We start from the raw sequence: 25,180 nt of genomic DNA on the forward strand, positions 1-25,180 counted from the left end.
TGGACAAACAAGGAAGGGAGAAGAAGAGAAAAAAACTCTACTTGGAACAAAAGAGACGAAAATAATGCAAATGGGTTTCCAGAAACTTGAGTTAATTTAAAAAAAATCGGGTTATTAGAAGATGGGTCGAATCTTTTGGATTGAATTAGAAAAAAATTATGTGGACCACTAAATAAATGTCAAATGTTTAATTAAAATTCCCTCCAATGCTATGACATCTTTTTGTTAAGAGAGGAATATTTTTAAACGTAAAAATAACATTAAGGGGCAAATTTGATGCAAATTTAAAGCCATAGGGAAGGAGGACATTTATAATACGCCCTTTTCCGAAAAGAAAAACAGGTCGAGTCAATTCACGGCAATGAAGCTAAAAGCCTATTTTTAGTGTGAAATCGGAGGATTCCATCTGTCCATTTGATCATGACAAGAAGAAAACGCCGCCACGCCCCTTATCCAGCACAACTGCCGGACGATTCTCGCCGCCGTTTTCCACAACCCGAAACCCAAACCCAAACCCACGGCCGAGCCCGTATTCACCCGCCAGTCTTAATGGATGACCGGGAAGCGGCTCAGGAACGCGAGATCGAAACCCTGCTCCTCGACAACCACCGTCTCGCCTCCGCGCACGTCGCTCTTAAACAGGACCTCGACGCCGTCCAGCAGGAGCTCCGGCATCTCTCTTCCACCGCTGCAACGGTCAAAGCGGAAAGGGATGCTGAAGTGCATGAGATTTACGAGAAGGCACGGAGAATGGAGGGCGAAGTCCATACAGTCGATGAGCTTAGCGTAGAGATGGCTAGGGTTAGGACCGATATTCAGAACCTAAATGCTGACCGCAAAGAGCTGACAGCCAAATTGCAGGAGATGGAGGATGATCTCGTCAAGGTTCATTCGGAGTTGCAGCAGTTTCCTGTTATCAAAGCGGAAATTGAGAGCATGCGCAAGGAAGTTCAACGAGGAAGGTAACCTACTACCACCTCTTGCACTGTATGATGTCATGTTTTTTTTATGACAAATGAACAGTGAACACATAATCATTCACACAGTATAGAGAAAAAGATAGATGAATTTGAACGAGGGAACAAGCTTATATATCACAATTCAAGCAATATAAACGCTCTTTGTATTCATTGTGATCTTTCTTTGTGTTTAATTTGGCGTTCCCTATACGAAGAAGATATGCCTATTTTTTTTAACTGTGGTGCTCGGGCAAGCTCCTGCTCACTATGACTTTTCCACCGGTACTTGCTACTTTCTACCCCAACAGGAGTAACTCTGCTACCTAGTGTTTTTTGTCTTTTGGGATTTGAATCTGTAGTCTCCAAGGTTTGCACCCACTTCATTAACCAATAGGCCACGCCTTTGGGTGCTCTATGTGAAGAAGATATGTCTCAATGCAATATCCTAATCATCAGGATGATTTCAGTAGCATGACTTGCGCAGCTTTGGTAGCCCCATTTATCATAATTTGTTTGTATTTTATATAAATGCTTACAATGGGACAAACGGGTGCTATAGAAACTAAAAGATAGCGCGGTAATAAAGAGATAAAAAGATGGAAATCTGGAAGATAGTATGGACGCAGAAACAGATCTTAAATGAGACACACAGCTAATATATATAGTCATCTATTCATTCGTCTCTTTTGGGTTGCCTGCCATTGAGATGGCCAAGAGTGAACGGATGTTTTGTCTAGATTATCAATCATATTTTCATGTTATATTACTTTTCGCATAAACTATGTTTGTATAAACTTTTTGTGGTTTCGTAAAACTATCCCCACTCTACAACTTCACCTTTGCTTATCTGTGTGAAATGGAATAGAAAGCGGTAAGAAACACAAGCAATGAGAATGAATAACAAGTTTGTAGGATCTTGTTTCTCATTATAGTTTCATGTCTGTAATTGCGGTCGAGATATAATTATCAATGATCGTCAAATGCAAATTAAATTAGAGCTTCCTTTGGCGTGTGCTGCGTCATCTTTGGCCTAGAACGTGTGTTGTACTTGTAGTCGATTGTTTTATTTTAAAAGAGAGAACATTTCAAGTTTGTTTTCACCATTATCAACGGGAACAAAACCTACCTGAAACAAGACCTCTTTATACAAAATAGAATAGCAACTCTAGATGCTAGGTTTACATCAGTAAATCAACCGGCTATCCGAAGAAATAGTTTATCATGATAAAAAAAATCCTGAGTGCTGTCTTAGTGTGTCTCAGAGACGTGAAGAGTTGCTGCATTTACAAATTTTAGAAAAGATAAAAAAACAACAGATGCCATAGTGGTGAAATGGAAGGTTCTGCAATTAATGACGAAGTGTGGACAATTGGACATCCTTGTTTGCTGTGGAAGTCATAGTTATGTCCAAATTGAAAATGGTAACCTACTCAAACTCGAAAGATATATCACTTCACCTTCTCCAATGTCATGGTTGAAGCCTACTTTAGCTCTATGTGGTTAAAGGTTCATGGCGTCGTCAGTTCCCTTGTTTATGTATGTGGTTGTCTGGTACCTGTTGTACGTGAAGGAAAAAAAAAATAAAAAATAAAAATAAAAATAAAAATATATATATATCTCTTTATGTATACATACATACATACATATTTAGAGAGAGAGAGAGATGATAAGAACCTTTTAACAAATTTTCCACCTGAGCTGAGGGTTGACAGAGACTCTTCTGAAATCCTTCCTCCGATGCATGTAAAACAAAATAAAACATAAAAGAAAGCAAGAAAACCCAAGCTTTGATTTCATTCTCAGAAAAAGAAAAACCAAATTTTGATTTGAGATGACAATTTGATGTGGCATATTGCAGCTCAAAGCCATTTTAAATTCGTCATTTGACAAGATACCCTCCAAGTTTGTGGTGATCATGCATCAAAGTCGCATTTCTACAATGTTAATGGCATTACAGTGGAAGAGTGAGACACAAGTATAATAGCTGTGCTGTGACATGGATCCCTTTATATTGCCATTTTGGTCATTTTCCATCACATGTCTGCATTTGTTCCTGCATAGCTGTTTGAACTGTTCGTGTGACCACTCACAGATTTACCTTTTAAAATAGTTGTATGGTTTATCTGCTAGTTGGAATTTAATACCTTATGCTGCCATGTTTAGCTAGATGGATTTTTTTTGGAAATGGCCAAAACCGCCCCTGACCTTTTGGATTTGGTACAAAAATGCCATTCGTCCACCTATTGAGCCAAAAATGCCCCCGCCGTTTCCTTTTGGCCCCAAAATGCCCTACAAACTAACGGCCCATTAAAAACAAAACGGAAAAAGCTCAAACATGACTCTGATCTATTGGATTTGATTAAAAAGGCCCTCTATTAACCACATATCAAATTATATGACCCACTCATCCCTAAAAATCCAACCTACCGTAAGATCCAAACCTGAATTTAATAATAAAACCCTGCACTTGATCTATTTCCTTCTTTTCAAGTAAGTTTTATCTTCTTATATTTCTTATTATGAAAATTATGATTATAATGTCCGATGAACTCCAGAACCACTAAAATTCACTAGACTGACTCACCTATGGTTCCAAAATTGCAACAATTTTATTCCAAAATAAGAGAACTCAAATTCAATTGTACTACAAAAACCAAATTTTGATGCTAAGAACTGAGAAATTCATTGAAGCGCGTAGATAGTCAATGTAAAAGGCTAATATGTACTGTGCACGGAAAACAACACAACCAAATAGTACAACACGCCAAGGAACCCAATTTAAAGTCAATACAAAATATAAAGAGATGAAATGATAATGATAATAACTACAAGAAACTCATATAATACACATTCCAGTTATCTACAGAGAACAAGAGAAACACTATAAATAACAAATAACAATTAAGTTTAAAAAAGAAAAGTAAATGAACAAACCCCACAAGACTAATATTTTTTGGTGGAAAAGATAAGTAGCTGAAAAATTCATTTGGCAATTCTAGATTTAGAGAAGAGGAATCTCAGCTACCGGGTGTTAAACATCAAATAACCAAGAAAATAACTATTTCGAACTTACTTTTTTCCAAGAAGAAGATAAAACTCATTGGAAAGAAGGAAAGAGATTGGATGTGGAGTTTTATTATTAAATTCAGGTTTTGATCTTATAGGTTGGTTGGATATTTAGAGATGGGTGGGTCATATAATTTGATATGGGGTTAACGGAGGGCATTTTTTGCCAAATTCAATAGATCAGGGGTAGTTTTGGTCTTTTCTGGTTTTGTTTTAAATTGTCCCTTAGTTTTTAGGGCATTTTGGGGCCAAAAGAAAACAGCAGGGTCATTTTGGCTCAATAGGTGGATGGAGGACATTTTTCTACCAAATCCAATAGTTCTGGAACAGTTTTGGCCTTTTTCCATTTTTTATTTGTGGTCTACTTTAGCTGGATGGACCAAGGTAATGAAAGAAGTTCAAGCGTTTCCCCTTTGTTGGCTTATTGGTCTTACATATCTTCTCGGGCTCTCATACTCTTGTTGATATTTGAACTTTTAATTCTTTCTGCTGTCAATATGAACAGAGCTGCTATTGACTATGAAAAAAAGATGCATGCCAGTAACCTTGAATATAATCAAGCTATGGAGAAGCATAAGATTACTATGACTGCTGAAATCGAAAGCCTACATGCTGAGCTTGCAAATGCAGAGAAGAGGGCAAGAGCAGCAGCTGCTGCAGCAGCGGCTCCAAGTAATTCAAACCACCAGTTTGCTGCAGTGAATCCAAGTAAGTCAAACCACCAGTTTCCACCTGGTGGAAAACAAACCCACCAGTTTCCACCTGCTGTAGAGCTTATCATCATTATCTACTTCATAGTACACTCAGCTAATTAAGATAGAATTTTGGATTTATCCTTCCAGGTTTTACGTATTCTGCCAATTATGGAAATCCTGAAACAGGTTATGGAGGGACTTTGTACCCTGCTCCTTATGCTGTACATCAGGTTTGTAATTGCATATATATTACATTTTCAAATGGTTATACCTTCTCTTGACTTTTGGTTTTTATGATTTCTGTTATAATTTTGCATAAAAAAAAAAAAAAATTCTATTAGGGTGGCAAATGAGCATAGGCAGAATAAGTGAATTTCCCTTCTTGTTCACTTAAAAACTCTATGCTTTTTCCATCTGGATTCAATGATATCCTTCTTCCTCTCTCATTTTTCATTTTTTATTTTTTTCTATTGGACTGTCAAGATATGATAGGCTAGCTTATATGCTTCCTGGTAGATGAAGGCGTAAGTCAAGATGGCGATGCTGGAGATGATTTCTGGGGGAATGCTAGGAAACTTTTCCAAGTTCTAATACAAGAATGCACTTTGGGAAAAAAAAACAATTTCTTTTATCATCAAAAAGCAAAAGCTCTCAAGGATTCTTTATATATTGCTCCTATATATTATTGTTTGCTTGATGAAAATTGTTTGCCTTTTATTTTTTTGGCTTCTTGTCCTTTTTCTTCATATCACTAGTTTGCATCAGGAAGTTAGATCATCCTTTATCTAGAAAAACTCAGTTAATTAGATCATCATAAAAGATTTTACGTGAGGAAAGTTTTCATGATTCTTATTGACTCGTGATGGTTGTTTTGAGAAAAAATAAAAAATAAAAAATAAATCATTGCCTGTTCTCTCCATATCCTGTGGACTTCTATGTTTATAATGATATCACGCTTACCTTTCACACTCGGGAGAAGCGAAAATTGGTAGAGAATTTCCTAATTTAAAGGCTATTAGATGTGGGTTGGGATCCCATCCAGTAAAGTTTGCTCCAGTATTCTGCAATAGGGTGCTAATTTTTTGACACGTGTCCTCCTAACTAATCAATGGACAAGATCTCTTTAATTAAAAAACTAGTTTAACCATGGTTATATTTCTCCTGCTTGAAACAGAGATAACAAATCTCTGTTGCTCTTCTTCTGCTTGCCCTACTTTAATCGCCAGAAACCCTTTCAGGACATCGTTCTTCGCATGTGTAGTGTTTAGAGGTTACTAGAATGAAGTTTGAATACCTGAGGCTGTCGAGGATGTGCTGTTTTTTTCTATGATTGCTTTGTAAATATTATTACTTGGTAAATAAAATTCTTTTAATTACCCAAAAATAAAAGGCAAAGCTAATTGCACACCTTCCAAATCGTCCCTTTAAAAGCCTTTTTTAGAATCTAGAAGGATAATTATATTACTTTAATAATTTTAATTTGGAAGCAAATTCTTATTATAGATGCACTCTCCTGTGTTGCCAATAGAATTGTCAAATAACATGTCTTTCATTCTTATTTCCGAGTTGACTCTCCATGGAACCACATTTAGCAATTGATTTCATTGAAGACTCTACATTTTGATCTGCACCACTTTTGAGGAAGACGTTTCTGATTTTAGTTGATGTTGATTTTCTATTTACAATTCTGTTAAACAAATACTAGTAGTAAAAACTGACGAAGGAAAAAAAGAAGTTTCTTTCTTCAATGAAAAGGCCACAGAAAAAGGAAGAAGACGAAGGATTAACAAGGATGGGCTGTTTGAAAAGGGTTAAAGAAGTGAAAAGGGTTAAAGAAGAATATCTGAGAGGCCTTGGGACGTTAGCCATGAGAAAGGAGAAACAGAACCATGGTAAAACTAATTTTTTAGTTAAAGAGATGTTGTCCATTGATTAGTGAAGAGGACACATGTCAAAAAATTAGCACCCTATTGAAGAATACTAGAGCAAACTTTACTTGATGGGATCCCAATCCACTAGATGGAACTATTATTTAGTTGGTTCCACCTTTTTGATCCAAGGCACTTCCCTTGCTAACCTACAAAGAGGACAAAGTGGCACATGGAAGTTGCCATGTAATTGCAACTTAAGCTTTGCGAAAACTTTAAATGAGCTATAATACCACTGTCCTATTTGTAAGAACCCTGTAATGTTTCAGGTTCAAGTCAGTGCTGATGCAACCCAATATGGTCAAGGAGCCATGTCTTATGGTTCACATGGTCCTTATGACATGACGCAACCCTATGTACATCAGTAGTTTGTGATTGGAAACTGAAAAGCATCTGCTGGATCACAAGCATAGGTAAATGTGTCAAACTCGAGAAATTTTTGTTGGATTTCACGACCATCAATGGTGAAGCCTCAAGAGTGGATTTGGCGAAGCACAGGTCAAATGACTCTAAACGCTAAACAGGTTGAAAAGTTAATTTGTGTTCTAGAAAAAGCAGTATTCCTTGATTGCAGGCACAGAATTCAGACACTTAGAGTTGTGATTCATACTGCAAATCAGTTAGCCCTATTCTAGCTTAGTGAATTAGCCAACTCTGGGTTCTAAACCTACTTAGTCCTCTAAGATAATTTCATTATTATGATCTCTGGGGAGACTTGGATAGCAAATTTAGAATTAACTAACACCTGTAAAGCATGTGCATCAAATTTTCTTTTTGCAAGATTCAGTTTTAGCGGTGAATGCCACTTTGTGTCACCGCTGATGATGACAGGACCAGTCAAAATAAGTTTGACGATTGGAGACGGAAACATGTAAGACTAAGGTGGCTCTTTGTTTCAAGCAATGTGGGGAAAAAAAAAAAAATTCACCTCTGGAGCTGCTTTTCAGATTTTCACCAACTTTGGAACAAATGCCACCCAACTCATTACAAATTGCAAAGAAGAGGACAAGTTTGGTGACCGTGTACGCCCGTGCTTGCATGTGTATATGTATTATTTATCAACTTAATTTTTATTTTGGTTAAACTTGTCGTTACGAATTGCGAAATATTAATTGTTAGTGTTTCCAAAGTTAAGACTAGTTAATGTGGTATATGGGCACATTGAATTGAGTTTAATTCAGATTCAAGGGCTTAGGATGGAAACAAACTCCCTAGATGTATCCTATTGGCAAAGGTCAGACGCTCGAATGAGTGATCGAGTTGGAAGTCAAGAAGATCGGGTAACGATTTCCTTAGCAGGAATGCATGAGCACATCTCATTAATCAACAGAGAGGAGAGATTTATATTACCAGATTAATTTTGTAGTTCCTTATTAATCAACAGAGGTGAGAGAGGAAATAAAGACAAAAGGAAGAAAATATAATAGAATGGAATACAATAGGGAATATGTGGTACGCGGTAAGCGCGTATAACATTAGATTATAACATAGAGCACACTACATGACAGAGTAATTGCATCACACACACACACAAACATATACATATATATATATATATATATATATATATATATATATATATATATGAGAAATGTGTAAGGGATGATACAACAACATATTGAGAGGACATTCACTAAAGGATAGTAATTATTACTTAACCATATTCAGTTGCACGGGAAAGCATCATTTCATACACATACCTTTAACCAGTATTCAGTATTTTGGGTTGGTGAATGCTTAGCTCTTTTGATGTTTTTACAACTAATCGCATGTATAAGTGTGCAACTAATTGAACACGGCGATGAAAAAAGTTAATGAGAAAATTCATATTAATATTATAGACGCCGTGAATCTATGATGTAAAACACAATTGGCGAGGTGAATTTTCGTCTTCATTAAAGATCGAACTTTGGAGTTTTTCTTTTTTCTCTTTGCTATAGAGAATTAGGCAAAATAAAATAAAAAAAATTTAAAAAGGGGAGAGGGTAAAACAAAATTCAGCGAAAAAGAAGTCTAGAACAAAAATAAAAAAGAGTAGTATTGGGTAAAAAGGGGTGGCTACTGGAAAGAATAAAAAAGAGGACCTAATTTGGAGCATTATGATTTTTTTAATAGTGAAAACCCATATTCTAATTGGTGTGGCGTCATGATTCTCAACTCTTTATTCCTTTTACAGGAACAGTGAACTACAAACACATCCACGATCTTAAGAGTTTTGCAGGAAGAGTTGCATTGAGTAATGAAAAGTTTTTGCTTAGTTATGAAATAACGGCCAATGATGTTCGCCTTCTCTACTATAAATTGCTCCTGAAAGGCCCCCATTCGTTTGCTGGGTATATCGATAGAGAGAGCTTTTAAATTTGACAGACCCTCAACTTGCATACCATATCCTCAAATAAGGAGTTGGTTCCCAACTATAAAAGATCCAGAAACACGAATTGCTACTCCATCTTGACCATGAGTACGATATTGAAGTTTCTCCACAACATGCACATGCTTTTCTGGAGGCCATTCACCAGCTAATTGATGGTTCCATCTCATTCAATAGTCAAAGTAATAGGTATGTGTCTAAGAAAAATTTCTTTGGTTTGGTAGCCAATTTTGTTGGAATTTTTTTGGTTTGGCAGCCAACTTTGTTGAATTTCTTTGGGTTGGTAGCTAGCTTTGTTGAATTGTCAACATTGAAGAAAAAAAAGAAAAAGTGTGTGCAAATTGTCAAATATAGTAGGCTTTAGAGAGTGAGGCTTCGGCTATAAAAAGAGAGCTTCAACTCTTATTTCCACACACCAACAAAGAGAGAAAGAAAGAGTGAGGTTTCACAGACAAGGTATAAGAAAATAGTCTGTGAGAAAAATAGAGAGAGCGATATTGTAGTGAGCTGAGAATATCAAAAGAGGGTTATTTCTTTTGAGTGTTGTAGTGGTCTTTGTAGTATTTTACTCGGACCTACAAAGTGTAAATTTTTTTGCTATAGTGATATCAGTTGCTCGTCTCGGGCCCGTCATTTTTTTCCTTATTCAAAGGATTTTTCACGTAAAACTCTTGGTGTCGGTGTCACTCTTTTTCTTGCTAATTACCGTATTTCGGTGCTACGTGATTATTTCGCTTTTATTACTGTGAATATTATTTCTGTAGGGGGTTTATTCTCAACAACTGGTATCAGAGCACAGGTTCTGCTCGTTCACAGAAATACTATTCACTGTCGGTAGTACTATACTCGGTGAAAAATAAAAATGTCTGGAGTAAAGTACGAGGTAGCAAAATTTAACGGAGATAGCGGTTTCTCAACATGGTAAAGAAGGATGAGAGATCTGCTCATCTAACAAGGATTACACAAGGTACTAGATGCTGATGCCAAAATGCTTAATACCATGCAAGCTGAGGATTGGGCTGACTTGGATGAAAGGGCTGCTAGTGCAATCATGTTGCACTTATCAGATGATGTGGTAAATAACATCATTGATGAAGACACCGCACGTGGCATTTGGGCAAGGTTGGAAAACCTATACATGTCCAAAACGCTAACAAATAAATTTTACCTGAAGAAGCAGTTATACGCCCTACACATGGGTGAAGGTACGAATTTTTTGTCATATTTAAATGTGTTTAACAGAATAATCACACAGCTCGCCAATCTCGGAGTGAAAATCGAAGAAGAAGATAAAGCCATCTTGTTGTTGAACTCGTTGCCATCTTCGTACGATAATATGGCAACAACCATCCTGCATGGTAAGACTACTATTGAGTTGAAAGATGTCACATTTGCTCTTTTACTCAATGAGAAAATGAGAAAGAAGCCTGAAAAACAAGGACATGCTCTCATCACAGAAGGTAGAGGCAGGAGTTATCAAAGGAGTTCGAGCAACTATGGTAGATCCGGAGCTCGTGGGAAGTCTAAGAACCGATCCAAATCAAGAGCTAGAAATTGCTACAATTGTGATCAACCAGGTCACTTCAAAAGAGATTGCCCAAATCCAAGGAAGGGCAAAGGTGGAACTAGTGGCCAGAAGAATGACGACAACACAACCGCCATGGTGCAAAACAATGATGATGTTGTCCTCTGTATAAACGAGGAAGAGGAATGCATGCACTTATCAGGTTCAGAGTCGGAATGAGTTGATAAAACAACATCTTACCATGCCACACCGGTAAGAGATCTTTTTTGCAGATGTGTAGCAGGTGATTTCGACCTTGTGAGAATGGGTAACATAAGTTACTCAAAGATAGCGAGTATTGGTGACATTTGTATCAAGACAAATATCGGATGCACATTGGTTCTGAAGGACGTGCGACATGTACCTGGTTTGCGGATGAATTTGATCTCGAAAATTGCTTTAGACCAAGATGGATACGAGAACTATTTTACAAATCAAAAATGGAGACTCACCAAGGGATCATTGGTGATTGTAAAGGGAGTTGCTCATGGAACGTTGTACAGGACAAATGCAGAAATATGCCAAGGTGAATTGAACGTGACACAAGATGAGATTTCTGTAGATTTGTGTCACAAAAGAATGGGTCATATGAGCGAGAAGGGATTGCAGATTCTTGCCAAGAAATCACTCATTTCTTATGCCAAAGGTACAACGGTAAAACTCCGTGACTACTGTTTATTTGGTAAGCAACATAGAGTCTCATTTCAGACATCGTCTGAAAGAAAATTGAATATACTTGATTTGGTATATTCTAATATTTGTTGTCCAATGGAAATTGAATCGATGGGCGGTAACAAATATTTTGTTACTTTTATTGATGATGCTTCATGAAAATTATGGGTTTATATTTTGAAAACCAAAGATCAGGTGTTTCAAGTTTTTCAGAAGTTTCATGCTATGGTGGAAAGAGAGACAGGCCAAAAGCTAAAGCGTCTCCGAAGTGACAATAGAGGTGAGTGTACTTCTTCAAGGGAATTTGAAGAGTACTGTTCAAACCATGGGATCAGACATGAAAAGACAGTTCCTGAAACCCCACAACACAATGGCACCGAAAGGATGAACACCACCATTGTGGAGAAGGTGAGAAGCATGCTCAGAATGGCTAAACTGCCTAAGTCATTCGGGGGTGAAGCAGTTCAAACAGCCTGTTACCTGATCAATAGGAGTCCATCAGTTCCGTTGGCGTTTGATATCCAGAGAGAGTTTGGACCAACAAGGAGGTGTCCTACTCGCATGTGAATGTGTTGGTTGTAAAGCTTTTGCACATGTACCAAAGGAGCAGAGAACAAAGTTGGATGATAAATCTGTTCCTTGCATATTCATCGGATATGGAGATGAAGAATTCAGATACAGATTGTGGGATCCCGTAAAGAAGAAGGTCATCAGAAGTAGAGATGTAGTCTTTCGAGAAAGTGAAGTTGGAACTACTGATGATATGCCAGAGAAGGCCAAGAATGGTATTATTCCTAACCTTGTTACTATTTCCTTCTACTTCTAACAATCCCACAATTGCAGAAAGTATGATCGACGAGGTTGCCGAGCAGGTGGAGCAACCTAGTGAGGTTATTGAGAAGGGGGAGCAACTTGATGATGATGTCGAGCAAGTGGATCACCCCACTCAGGGAGAAGAACAACCTCAACCTCTGAGGAGATTAGAAAGGCCAAGGGTAGAGTCATGCAGGTACCCTTTCACGGAGTATGTCCTCATCAGTGATGGGGGGAGCCAGAAAGTCTTAAGGAGGTGATGTCCCATCCAGAAAAGAACCAGTGGATGAAAGCCATGCAAGAGGAGATGGAATCTTTGCTGAAAAATGGCATGTACAACCTGGTTGAACTTCCAAAGGGTAAAAGATCACTCAAATGTAAGTGGGTCTTTAAACTCAAGAAAGATGGAAATGGCAAGCTGGTCAGATACAAAGCTCGATTGGTGGTAAAAGGCTTAGAGAAGAAGAAAGGTATTGATTTTGACGAAATTTTCTCACTTATTATCAAAATGACTTCTATTCGAACAATCTTGAGCTTAGCAACTAGCCTAGATCTTGAATTGGAGCAGTTGGACGTGAAAACTGCATTTCTTCACGGAGATTTGGAAGAGGAGATCTATATGGAGAAACCAGAAGGATTTGAAGTAGCTGAAAGGAAACACATGGTGTGCAAACTGAATAAGAGTCTTTATGGGTTGAAGTAGGCACCAAGGCAGTGGTACAAGAAGTTTGACACATTCATGAAAAGTTAAACTTACACAAAGATATATTCTGATCAATGTGTATACTTCAAAAGATTTTCTGAAAATAACTTTATTATATTGTTGTTGTATGTGGATGACATGTTAATTGTAGGAAAAGACAAAGGGATGATCGCAAAGTTGAAGGGATATTTGTCCAAGTCATTTGATATGAAGGACTTGGGCCCATCACAACAAATTCTGGGTATGAAGATAGATCGAGAGCGAACAAGCAGAAAGTTGTGGTTGTCTCAGGAGAAGTACATTGAACGTGTACTGAAACGCTTCAACATGAAGAATTCTAAGCGAGTCAGCACACCTTTTGCTAGTCATCTAAAGTTGAGCAAGAAGATGTGTCCTACAACAGTGGAGGAGAAAGGGAACATGGCTAGAGTTCCTTATTCTTCAGCAGTCGGAAGCTTGATGTATGCAATGGTATGCACCAGACCTGATATTGCTCATGCAGTTGGTGTTGTTAGCAGATTCCTTGAAAATCCTAGAAAGGAACATTGGGAAACAGTCAAGTGAATACTCAGGTACCTGAGAGGTACCACGGGAGATTGTTTGTGCTTTGGAGGATCTCATCCAATCTTGAAGGGCTATACAGATGCTAATATGGCAGGTGACATTGATAATAGAAAATCCACTACTGGATATTCGTTTATATTTTCAGGGCGAGCTATATCATGGCAGTCTAAATTGAAGAAATGTGTTTCACTTTCAACAACTGAAGCAAAGTACATTGCCGCTACAGAAGCTGGCAAGGAGATGGTATGGCTCAAGCGGTTTCTTCAAGGGCTGGAATTGTATCAAAAGGAGTATGTCGTCTATTGTGACAGTCAAAGTGCAATAGACTTGAGCAAGAACTCTATGTACCATGCAAGAACAAAGCATATAGATGTGAGATATCATTGGATTCGTGAGCAGGTGGAGAACGAATCTTTACAGGTCAAAAAGATTCACACGAGTGAAAATCCTGCTGATATGTTGACCAAAGTGGTACCAAGAGACAAGTTAGAACTATAAAAAGAACTTGTCGGCATGCACTCAAACTAGAAGACAGTGCTACCTCCTTTAGATGAATGAGACTGGAGGGGGAGATTAATGGGTTCCATGTCATTCAATAGCCAAAGTAATAGGCATGTGCCTAAGAAAAATTTCTTTGGTTTGGTAGCTAACTTTGTTGGAATTTCTTTGGTTTGGTAGCCAACTTTGTTGAATTTCTTTGGGTTGGTAGCCAACTTTGTTGAATTGTCAACATTGAAGAAAAAAAGGAAAAGTGTGTGCAAATTGTCAAATATAGTAGGCTTTAAAGAGTGAGGCTTCGGCTATAAAAGGAGAGCTTCAACTCTCATTTTCACACACCAACAAAGAGAGAAAGAAAGAGCAAGGTTTCACAGACAAGGTATAAGAAAATAGTCTGTGAGAAAAATAGAGAGTGAGCGATATTGTAGTGAGGTGAGAATATCAAAAGAAGGTTATTTCTTTTGAGTGTTGTAGTGGTCTTTGGAGTATTTTACTCAGACCTACAAAGTGTAAAATTTCTTGCTATAGTGATATCAGTTGCTTGTCTCGGAGCCATCATTTTTCCCTTATTCAAAGGGTTTTCTACGTAAAGATCTTGTTGTCGTTGTCACTCTTTTTCTTGCTAATTATCGTATCTGGGTGCTACGTGATTATTCCGATTTTATTACTGTGAATATTATTTTTGTAGGGGGTTATTCTCAACACTAATGCCTTCCATATATTGGACAAGGTTGAAAAGATGCTGCTGGGGCCAATGGATTCTTTCCCGCCAAAGCTAAAAGTGGAAGCCATGGAAGCTTCAAGATGCAAGAATCAAGAGGAATCAGAGAAGGATAGAGAGAAATGGAAAATATTTTCGTTGTATTAGAAATGAGTTGTCAATGCTCTATTATATACAGTTGTCCAAAATGTCACTAACTACCAACTAGCTAATTTTATAATTAACATTCTAACTGCTCTATACAAGTAACTAATTGTACTAATGGATTGCCACATCATCATTGTTGTTATCACTCCCCCTCAAGATGTGTAGTGAGAAGAGGTTGAGCATTCCCAGCTTGAACAACAAGAAGTCATGTTGTGTCTTCCCCAATTCTTTGGTAAGGATATCTGCCAACTGCATATCTATGGAAATATGACTTGTTCGAATCAAACCCGCTTGTATTCTCCCTAACGAAATAACAATCGATCTGTATGTGCTTGGTTCTTTCGTCATATATAAGGTTTGCTGCAATTTGAATTGTAGCTTTATTATCACAGAATAATTTCATTGGCAACTCCAAATTAATGTTCAGTTCATTGAATAATCCGACCAACCATACAACCTCTGCAACAACATTGTCCATGGTCCTATACTCTGCTTCTGCGGAACTTCTTGAAATTGTGTTTTGCTGTTTTGATTTCCAGGAGATTAAAGAGTCCCCTAGTTTTACCACAAAGCCGCTTACAAATTTCCTTGTCATTGGATAAGTTTCCCAATCTGCATCACAATATACTGAAAGTTGTCTTGAGTGTTTGCATGACAGAATGATCCCCATGCCTGGTGCATTCTTCAAGTACCTTACTACTCTCAAGGGCCCTTCTATATGAGATTTCTTGGGCTTATGCATAAATTGGCTTAGGTTTATGCACAACATAGGATATATCTGGTCATAGTAAGTAAAGTAACTTCCCTACCAACTTCCGATAGCAAGTAGGATCAAGTAACAAGTCATCGGTCTAAACCTTTTATTTGTTGCTCTACTCAAACTTCACACTGGTGAACCTCTAATTTACCTCCAAAGGTGTACTAGCTGGTTTAGGACATGCAAGACCAAGCTCTGCAATCAAATCTAAAGCAAACTTTTGTTGACAAACCATAATTCCATGTTTGCTCCTTGCAATTTCAAGATCAAGGAAGTATTTCATCTCCCCCAAGTCCTTGATCTTGAAATGTTGTTGCAACATGAACTTTGCCTCATGAATCAATGACTATGAGGACCCTGTAATTAGAAGGTCATCCACATACACCAAAATGATCAACTGATCAGATCCAGACTGCTTGGTAAAGAGATAGTAATCATGACGGCTCTTCTTAAAACCAACAACAACAAGGGCTTCACTTAGCTTCATGTTCCACTGCATGGAGGCATGTTTCAAATCATATAAGGACTTCTGTAACTTACAGACTTTCTAGGACTCCCCTTGCTCGCAAGGCTTGGAGGTGGCAACATATAAACATCCTCCTCCAAGTTAACTTGAAGAAATGCATTGAAGACATCCATTTTTGATGTAACTTCCACCCATGCATTGCAGCTTGAGATAGAATAACCCTAACGATCACCATCTTGACTATGGGGGAGAATATCTTTTGGTAGTCAAGACCTTCCTGCTGTGTATAGCCTTGGCCACTAACTTGGCCTTTTTATTTCCCCCTTAGCATTGTACTTGATCTTAAATACCCTCTTCCATGCAATAGCCCTCTTATCTGCTGGTAGATCAACTAGGTTCCAAATCTGATTATCATTCAGAGCCTTCAATTCCTGATCCATTGCATCAAGCCATTTGGTATCTTGTAAGGCTTCTGCAAGAAATTCTGTCTCTTTAACTGAAGAAAGGTTGCAAAGGAACTTATGATAAGATGGTGAGATTGCATCATAAGACATGTAAGCATATATAAGATATTTAGAGACTGCATTAGCCTTTGAAGTTCCTACAGTAGATTTAGTTGCTCCATAAATAAAGCCATTTAGCCACCCAGGTATTTTAATGGGTTGAGATGACCTTCTCACAGTGCTAGCATCTGAAGACATACAAGGAAGCAACTTGTTTGGTGTAGTAACACAAGGACTAGCAGAGTTAGGTTTTGTTGATATAGCCGCAATAGCAGGTGGATTGTCAGAAGATGTATCAGGAATTACTGGTGAAAATTTCTCTGGAACTTCTGATGAAGATGTCTCTGGAATATTTCATGGATATTTCTCAATAACTTCTGGGGAATCATTCCTACCCATAGTCATAGGAATAAAGATATCCTCATATGTAACCACTGGAGTGATCTTGATAGTAGAAAAACTGAATGGAATGCGATCCTCTTGGAAAGATACATCCCTGTTCACAAAGAAAGAATGCTTAGTCAGACTATAAAGTCTATACCCTTTTTGAGTAGTGGAATATTCCAAATGAACTGATATATCTGCTCTTGCACCAAATTTGTCCCTCCTAGCTATGGGATTGGTAGCATAACACGGGCAGCCAAGCACTCTTAGGTGCTGAAGGTTTGGTCTTTTGCCCAAAAAAACCTCAAAAAGTGATTCAAAGCTAGGAACGTGCGTCAAACCTTTCAAATCTGCGATTGATCCGAAGAACCACTCCCAGATACGAATGAGATCTACAATTCCATCATTGTATGTGTCACGATTCATTTTCTGAACAAGCTGTGACCGGCACCCGATCACTAAACATGACCGAGCGAACCATCTGTGCTTATCAAATCTATTATAACTTCAAACTTTATATGCAAATACTTTAACCAAATACTTTTAATTAATTTAAATATATAAAATAAAGGCAAAAAGGCCTACTGACCACCTAAACTTGCACTCATTTGTCATCCCGGTATATAAACTTACACCTTTCCCATTTAAATACTTCTACTTTACAAAAACACAACTAATAAACACCTCTTACAGAGTGTGTTCTACAATCGCGATGACATGTATGACAGGTCACTGTATTAGCTGCCACATATTCATTTTTAAAATAAATTTAGACATTTATAATTGTGGACCCCACTTCTATTGTAAATCTGCGTCTTCTTCACCCGTTTTGCCCCATTTCTACTCGTTGCCACAAATGGCCACCACGGTAGTAAAAAGAACTTAGGAAAATCCAGAAATTTGAAATTCACACTCCAAAAATCATATATTTTAGATTCACATTACCGCAAGTCAAACCAACAACAAAGTATATTTTCTTACCCAAATTAGATTGTAAACAATAAATGTGAATAGTCTTCACTATAATAGCTTAAGTCTACCAGAATCTCAAGCAATATAAGTGACGAAATAAATCAGAAAAACAAATATTATAAGAACGGTAGAAGGATTCAATAAACCTAATCCCTCCCCTCTCTCATCCCTTAATTTTCTTTCCCAAAATTTCCCTCCTGAAACTACCCCAAAGACCATATCTTAATCGAGAAAATTCCAGCAGAAAAACTTTAGCCGATCATCTTCTCCGATGATTTATCGGATAAAGTTTCAGGTTAAACAAGTCTCTCGTTGAAGCGGACGTTATCCAGTCAGCATTCATTGTTATGTTCCTATGCCGGTGTCGAGAACAATATTATGACAATATGGTTGAGGGATGGGTAAGAGAAAAAAAATGGGAGGGGGGAGGTTGGAGACGGGATGAAAGAGGGTGGAGAAAAGAATGGGTAAAAGGGGGTGCTGAAGAGCTTGGAAAGATGATTTTCCTTCCTTTTTTTAATTACTTCCATTGTATTTTACTTTTAATTCATTTTTCTGATATTAGATTTTTACAATTAAAATAATCATGTTCACATGCGCTTCATAGGTGTGATTAACACTCACTTTGGCCACATCAGCTATGTCCTTGCCACATAAGCACGGTTAATGGTTAGAGGTGGCTATCAATGTTTAGATGGTTGAGTTTAAGTGTTGAAAGGGAAATATTGTAAGTTTATATACCGGGATGAAAAATGGGTGCAAGTTTAGGTGACCAGGAGGCCTTTTTGCCTAAAATAAATCATCTCCAAAACTTTATTCGTAGTAGCCATTGAAATATTGCTAAGTTATTATCAAAAACATCTGAATCTTAACCCATTGACTATGTCTACGAAGCCTCTACTAATAAACTGATGCATTGCTCAGGACATGAGATTGCCTGGCTAGTTCTCCAAGTAAACAAAGAAATAACTAAATAAAGATGACTTAGAGGAATACTCCACGAACAAAAGCGGAGCTCACCAATAGTACTGGAAGAGAGGAAAGTCCTAACCTGTAGCCTGCTCGCCTGCAAAACCGGTTCCTACATTGTACCGCAGACCAACATAGGTTCCCAAAAGAGAACATCAGTACCATCCATTGTACTCAGTGAGTCTTAACGACAGGGGACAGAACTTTAATAAAATATACATTATGAGCAAAGGTTCTAAATGCATGGAAAACATAAAGTTTCTAAGAACAATTCTAAAATAATTACATAACAGCAGTTTATGAATATTCTAAAAGAAATTCTTTTCTTTTTCTTTTTTAAAATAAAATACTTCACTTCATACTTCGGGAGTTCCTACTATCCTAACTTATTTCTGTCTTAGTCACCGTGTGATCGGCATGGGTTCGATCCCAACCTGATCGAATAGGCCCAATCCACGAGGTGCCACTCGCTTTATGGTTCTCAACACTCATGTATCATACCTTAGCTTGGCTAGAAAAATTCTTAGCAACGAGCCCCTCAGTTCTTGTGCTCCCTACTTTGGCACAAGTAGTTTCAGGAAGTCAACGTCTTGGTTAGGACCCTCGGCCTGGACGATGACCCCTTCTCAGAATAGAGGATACTCCCAAAAATCGTTTCTTTCTAAAACTCCTTCTTCTGACTTTTCAAGTCTAAATCTTTTCTGGAACATCCTATACATACTCATACTGGTATCCTTAAATGTAAAGCATGGCATAAGAATGAAATAAACATTCAAAAATATTTCTAAAAATTCTTGCTTCTTTATGAATTTTCAACATGAAAATGGCATATAAGAATAACACAAAAATCTGACAATTTATGCACATATATCAAAATAAATCATCTAAACTTTAGCTAGAAAATAATTCTAAGCTAATAGGTACTCACTCGCTCCAATTAAGTACATATTAACTCTTTTAAGCAATTTATCAAATACCTTGTATGCGTGCTTTTGTGAATTAAACCACTTTAGTAAAGCGTTATATCAACTCACCTCAAAACTCCTCGAGCCAATACGTAGGCCCCCCATCCAATTTATACCCGTGAAACAATCGATTCTACAACAACCAATGTATTTTAATTAATTTCAAAGTTTCACCCCTAAACATGGAACTTACTGTATCAACAGAGAAAGAAGAGAATTAACAATTCAATTTTTTTACCTACTACTACTGTAGGATAATTGACAATAGGAATTTTATATACGTGAGTTCAAGAACTAGTGATTTGTAAAGAAACCTAGGATTTTTTGTTGCATGCTGGGACGTGATTCTGTTTCGCTGGGACGTGAACCGTAGAAATCTGTTGCTTTGATTTTTTCTAACCTTTCGTCCAAGGCTTAAGGCTTTAAGCCTTTTGCTTTACAACAGCCCTTTATGTGCTTTAGGCTTGGCCTCCTGTTTTGTTATTTTATTGCTTTTCTCTTTTTATTTTGTTTTAATTTAACTAATAATTAATGATACCCATTTTTAATAATTAATAATATTAAAATTATTAATATTTCCTTAATTATATATTCAATTATTTATAAATAGGGAAGTAACTCAAAAGTCAATCACAAGGGTTTAAATCCGTAATAGAAGTATAATTTTTATGCACTCAGGACAAGATTTAAAAAAAAAATTAAATTCTATAATTAGCGTGTGTTGAAACTTTTATAGATTTGAGGAGTGTTACAATTTTTTCTCCTTAAAAACATTCATCCTCGAATGTTGTTAGGGCCTTATTCTTAAGCTAACAATCATTCTTTAATTCCTTGAACATCTTAAATTTTCTTAGCACTACTCACTTTCCCAAGGGACGCTAAATTTTGGCTAACTCCCTAAATTTTTAAATATTTCGGCAGAGTCTCCACTGTAAATTGGACTATCCAAAAAAATATCCTTGTCACCAATACCACAACTACACCAACAACAACCATATATACCATAACAGGTCATTCATAGGCACCATAAACAACTTATAAACCAATTACTTACACTCCGGTAAGGAGGTACCACAATAGCCAACTAAAATCTAAAGCACAACACTTCAGCAGAAAGTAAATAACTTTAATGAATTATATGTACTCTGGCATTGTACTAAATTATTTAATAACTAAATATACTCTGACATAAACTAAATTACTTCAACAACTAAGTATAATTTAGCAAGGACATAAACACATGCTAACTTGTATTTAATAAATAAAATATAAATGCCAAGTCAAACCTAGGTTCACATACCTTGTTCCTCAAATAAATAAGGGTACTTCTTCCTCATATCCTCCTCGACCTCCGACGTAGCCTCTTTTGAATCATGATTATTCCACAAAACTTTTACCAATGCTATATCTTTTGTTCTCAACTTTCTTACTTGCCTATCGAGGGTTTCTATAGGTATCTCTTCATAAGTCAAGCCTTCTTTAATTTCTATGGTATCGACACGTATTATATATGACTCATCATGAATGTACTTTCTAAGCATAGACACATGAAATACAGGATGAACAGAGGACAACTCAACGGGCAACGCTAGCTCATAAGCCACGTTTCCTTTCTTTTCTATAATTTCATAAGGTCCGATAAATCTAGGACTAAGTTTCCCTTTCTTATCAAACCTCATAACTCCTTTCATTGGTAAAACTTTCAAAAACACCTTATCACCAACCATGAACTCTAAGTCACGATGCCTCTTGTCAAAACAAGACTTTTGACGACTCTGAGCCGCTTTCTGTCTTTATCTGATTAGCTGAACTTTCTCTAAGGCCTCGCAAACAAACTCTGGACCAATCAATGACACCTTTGCTAGTTCAAACCAACCCACTGGAGACCTACATCTTCGCCCATACAACACTTTATAAGGAGCCATACCAATGCTGACCTGATAGCTGTTATTATAAGCAAATTCTATAAGTGGCAAGTGATCATCCCAATTATCTCCAAAATCTATAACACATGCACGCAACATATCTTCGAGAGTCTGAATGGTCCTTTCTGCCTGGCCATCGGTCTGTGGATGGAAAGCGGTGCTCAAATTGACCTTAGTACCTAATTTTTTCTGAAATGCCTGCCAAAAATGCGCCGTGAACTGAGGGCCTCTGTCATATATGATTGAAACTGGAGTACCATGCAATCAGACTATTTCTTTGATGTACAACTACGCATACTGCTCTGCAGAATCTATCATCTTTACTGGTAGGAAATGCGTGGACTTTGTCAATCGGTCTACAATAACCCAAATTGAATCATGCTTACGGTATGTGCGAGGCAGACCTACTACGAAATCCATATTAATCATCTCCCATTTCCATTGTGGTATCTCTATATCTTGAGCTAGGCCACCAGGCCTCTGATACTCGGCTTTGACTTGCTGGCAATTCAAACATTTGACCACATGATCTGCTACTTGCTTCTTCATGCCTTTCCACCAATACAACTCTTTCAAGTCCAGATACATTTTGGTAGAACCTGGGTTGATAGAGTACCTCGAGCTGTGAGCTTCTTCCGTTATGGTCTTCCTAAGACCATCTACATCAGGCACAAATAACCGATCATTCAACTTCAAAACTCCATTACTTCCTAGAGTGAAAGCAATGATTTCTTTGTTTCTGACTCCTTCTTTTAACTTCACTAAGTACGGATCTTCGTCTTGTTTAGCCTCAACATGTACAACAAGAGAGGATTGCGCTAAGGCACAAACAATTATAACTCCTTCGGTCTCATCCAACCTAATTCCATCATTTGCCAGTTTTTGAATTTCTCGACCCAAAGTTCGCATTTGTACTGCAAGATGGGCCATGACACCCATTGACTTCCTACTAAGTGCATCTGCTACCATATTAGCTTTGCCCGGGTGATAAAGGATATTGATGTCATAATCCTTCAATAGCTCAACACACCTTCTATGTCTCAAATATAATTCTTTCTACTTGAAAATATACTGGAGACTTTTGTGATCTGTAAAATAAAGGTTGTGTCTCCATATCTTTAATGCAAACACCACTGCTGCAAGCTCCAAATCGTGTATGGGGTAGTTCTTCTCATGATTCTTTAACTACCTGGAAGCATAAGCAATAACTTTTTCATCTTGCATAAGAACACACCCAAGACCAACTCTGGAGGCATCACAATACACTGTGAAACCACTAGAACATGACGGCAAGGTTAACACAAGTGTAATGGTCAACCTCTTCGTTAACACTTGAAAACTCTGCTCACAAGCGTCTGACCACTGGAACTTAACTGCTTTCTGGGTCAACTTAGTTAATGGAGCTGCAAGTGAGGAAAATCCCTCTACAAACCTACTATAGTAGCAGCTAATCCCAAGAAACTCCTGATTTCGGTTGGCGTTGTCGGCATTGGTCAGTTCTTGACTGCTTCTATCTTCTGAGGGTCTACTTGTAATCCTTCACTAGATACCACGTGGCCTAAGAATGTCACTGACTGTAACCAGAACTCACATTTTAAAAACTTGGTTCCTACGTTGTACCGCAGACCAACATAGGTTCCCAAAAGAGAACGTCAGTACCATCCATTGTACCTAGTGAGTCTCAACGATAGAGGATGATACTTTAATAAAATATACATTACGGGCAAAGGTTCTAAATACATGGAAAACATAAAGCTTCTAAGAACAATTCTAAAATAATTGCATAACAGTAGTTTATGAATATTCTAAAAGAAATTCTTTTCTTTTTCTTTCTTAAAATAAAATACTTTACTTCATACTTCGGGAGTTTCTACTATCCTGACTTATTTCTATCTTAGTCACCGTGTGATCGGCACGGGTTCGATCCCAACCTCACCGAATAGGCCCAATCCACGAGGTGCCACTCACTTCATGGTTCTCAGCACTCATGTATCATACCTTAGCTTGGCTAGGAAAATTCTTAGCAACGAGACCCTCGGCTCGTGTGCTCCCTACTTTGGCACAAGTAGTTTCAGGAAGTCAACGTCTTGGTCAGGACCCTCGGCCTGGACGATAACCCCTTCTCAGAATAGAGGATACTCCCAAAAATCGTTTCTTTCTAAAACTCCTTCTTGTGACTTTTCAAGTCTAAATCTTTTCTGGAACATCCTATACATACTCATACTGGTATCCTTAAATGTAAAGCATGGCATAAGAATGAAATAAACATTCAAAAGTATTTCTAAAAATTCTTGCTTCTTTATGAATTTTCAACATGAAAATGGCATATAAGAATAACACAAAAATCTGATAATTTATGCATATATATCAAAATAAATCATCTAAACCTTAGCTAAAAAATAATTCTAAACTAATAGGTACTCACTCGCTCCAATTAAGTACATATTAACTCTTTTAAACAATTCATCAAACACCTTGTATGTGTGCTTTTGTGAGTTAAACCACTTTAGTATATCAACTCACCTCAAAACTCCTCGAGCCAAGTAGGCCCCCCCGTCCAATTTATACCCGTCAAACAATCGATTCTACAACAACCAGTGTATTTTAATTAATTTTAAATTTTTACCCCTTAAACATGGAACTTACTGTATCAACAGAGAAAGAAGAGAATTAACAATTTAATTTTTTTACCTACTACTACTATAAGATAATTGACAATAGGAATTTTATATACCTGAGTTTAAGAACTAGTGATTTGTAAAAAAACCTAGGATTTTTCATTGCCTGCTGGGACGTGATTCTGTTTCGCTGGGACGTGAACCGTAGATGTCTGTTGCTTTGATTTTCCCTAACCTTTCGTCCGAGGCTTATTAAGCCTTTTGCTTTTCAACAGCCCTTTATGGGCTTTAGGCTTGGCCTCCCATGTTTTGTTATTTTATTGCTTTTCTCTTTTTATTTTATTTTAACTTAACTAATAATTAATGATACCCATTTTTAATAATTAATAATATTAAAATTATTAATATTCTCCTAATTATATATCCTATTATTTATAAATAGGGAAGTAACTCAAAAGTCAATTACAAGGGTAATAGAAGTATAATTTTTATGCACCTAGGGCAAGATTTAAAAAAAAAATTAAATTCTATAAATAGCGTGTGTTGAAACTTTTATAGATTTGAGAAGTGTTACAGTATGGCCGATACGCTTCCCCCCTTTCTAGCGGCGTTCCTGGTGGACAATGCAGTGGAAGGAATTCTGTTAGTCAGATAAACAACATTCTGGATACAAAATCTCCAAAACCTTAAAGTTATGGAGCATTGAAACCTGATAGATCTTTCCACTTCAAGGATTTAGCGATGCTTTCTTTCCACTAATCCATTGTGATGTGGGGTGTGTACACAAGAGTTTTGATTGATGATGCCTGCATTACAAAATATTTCTACACAATGGGAATTAAAGTACTCTGCACCATTGTCACTTCTGAAAATTTTAATGGTACTATTGAATTGTGTCTTTATAAGCATCAAGAATTCCT

At 37.3% G+C, this 25,180-nt stretch overlaps 1 protein-coding gene and 1 long non-coding RNA gene across 4 annotated transcripts; both read left to right on the top strand.

Annotated features, from left to right (window-relative positions):
- Nucleotides 1-305: 305 nt before the first annotated feature.
- On the top strand, nucleotides 306-7,799 carry LOC104091749 (protein FLX-like 1). Of its 3 annotated transcripts, none has more exons than XM_033654959.2 (4): nucleotides 306-962; nucleotides 4,531-4,733; nucleotides 4,868-4,950; nucleotides 6,918-7,799. In XM_033654959.2, exons 1-4 carry the CDS (start codon nucleotides 421-423, stop codon nucleotides 7,014-7,016), a joined length of 927 nt encoding a protein of 308 aa, XP_033510850.1. In that variant the 5' UTR covers nucleotides 306-420; the 3' UTR covers nucleotides 7,017-7,799. The 3 variants fall into 3 exon arrangements, with proteins under 3 accessions (XP_033510850.1, XP_033510852.1, XP_033510851.1); XM_033654961.2 differs by lacking the exon at nucleotides 6,918-7,799 and adding an exon at nucleotides 5,204-5,437; XM_033654960.2 differs by lacking the exon at nucleotides 6,918-7,799 and adding an exon at nucleotides 5,237-5,437.
- Nucleotides 7,800-8,537: 738 nt separating this feature from the next.
- LOC138896536 (uncharacterized) lies at nucleotides 8,538-14,816 on the top strand. Its single transcript, XR_011409870.1, has 2 exons — nucleotides 8,538-9,208; nucleotides 14,522-14,816. It is a non-coding gene; the product is annotated as an uncharacterized lncRNA (long non-coding RNA).
- Nucleotides 14,817-25,180: the final 10,364 nt, after the last annotated feature.

This window comes from Nicotiana tomentosiformis, chromosome 7 (assembly GCF_000390325.3).
Source record: "Nicotiana tomentosiformis chromosome 7, ASM39032v3, whole genome shotgun sequence".
NCBI lineage: Eukaryota > Viridiplantae > Streptophyta > Magnoliopsida > Solanales > Solanaceae > Nicotiana > Nicotiana tomentosiformis.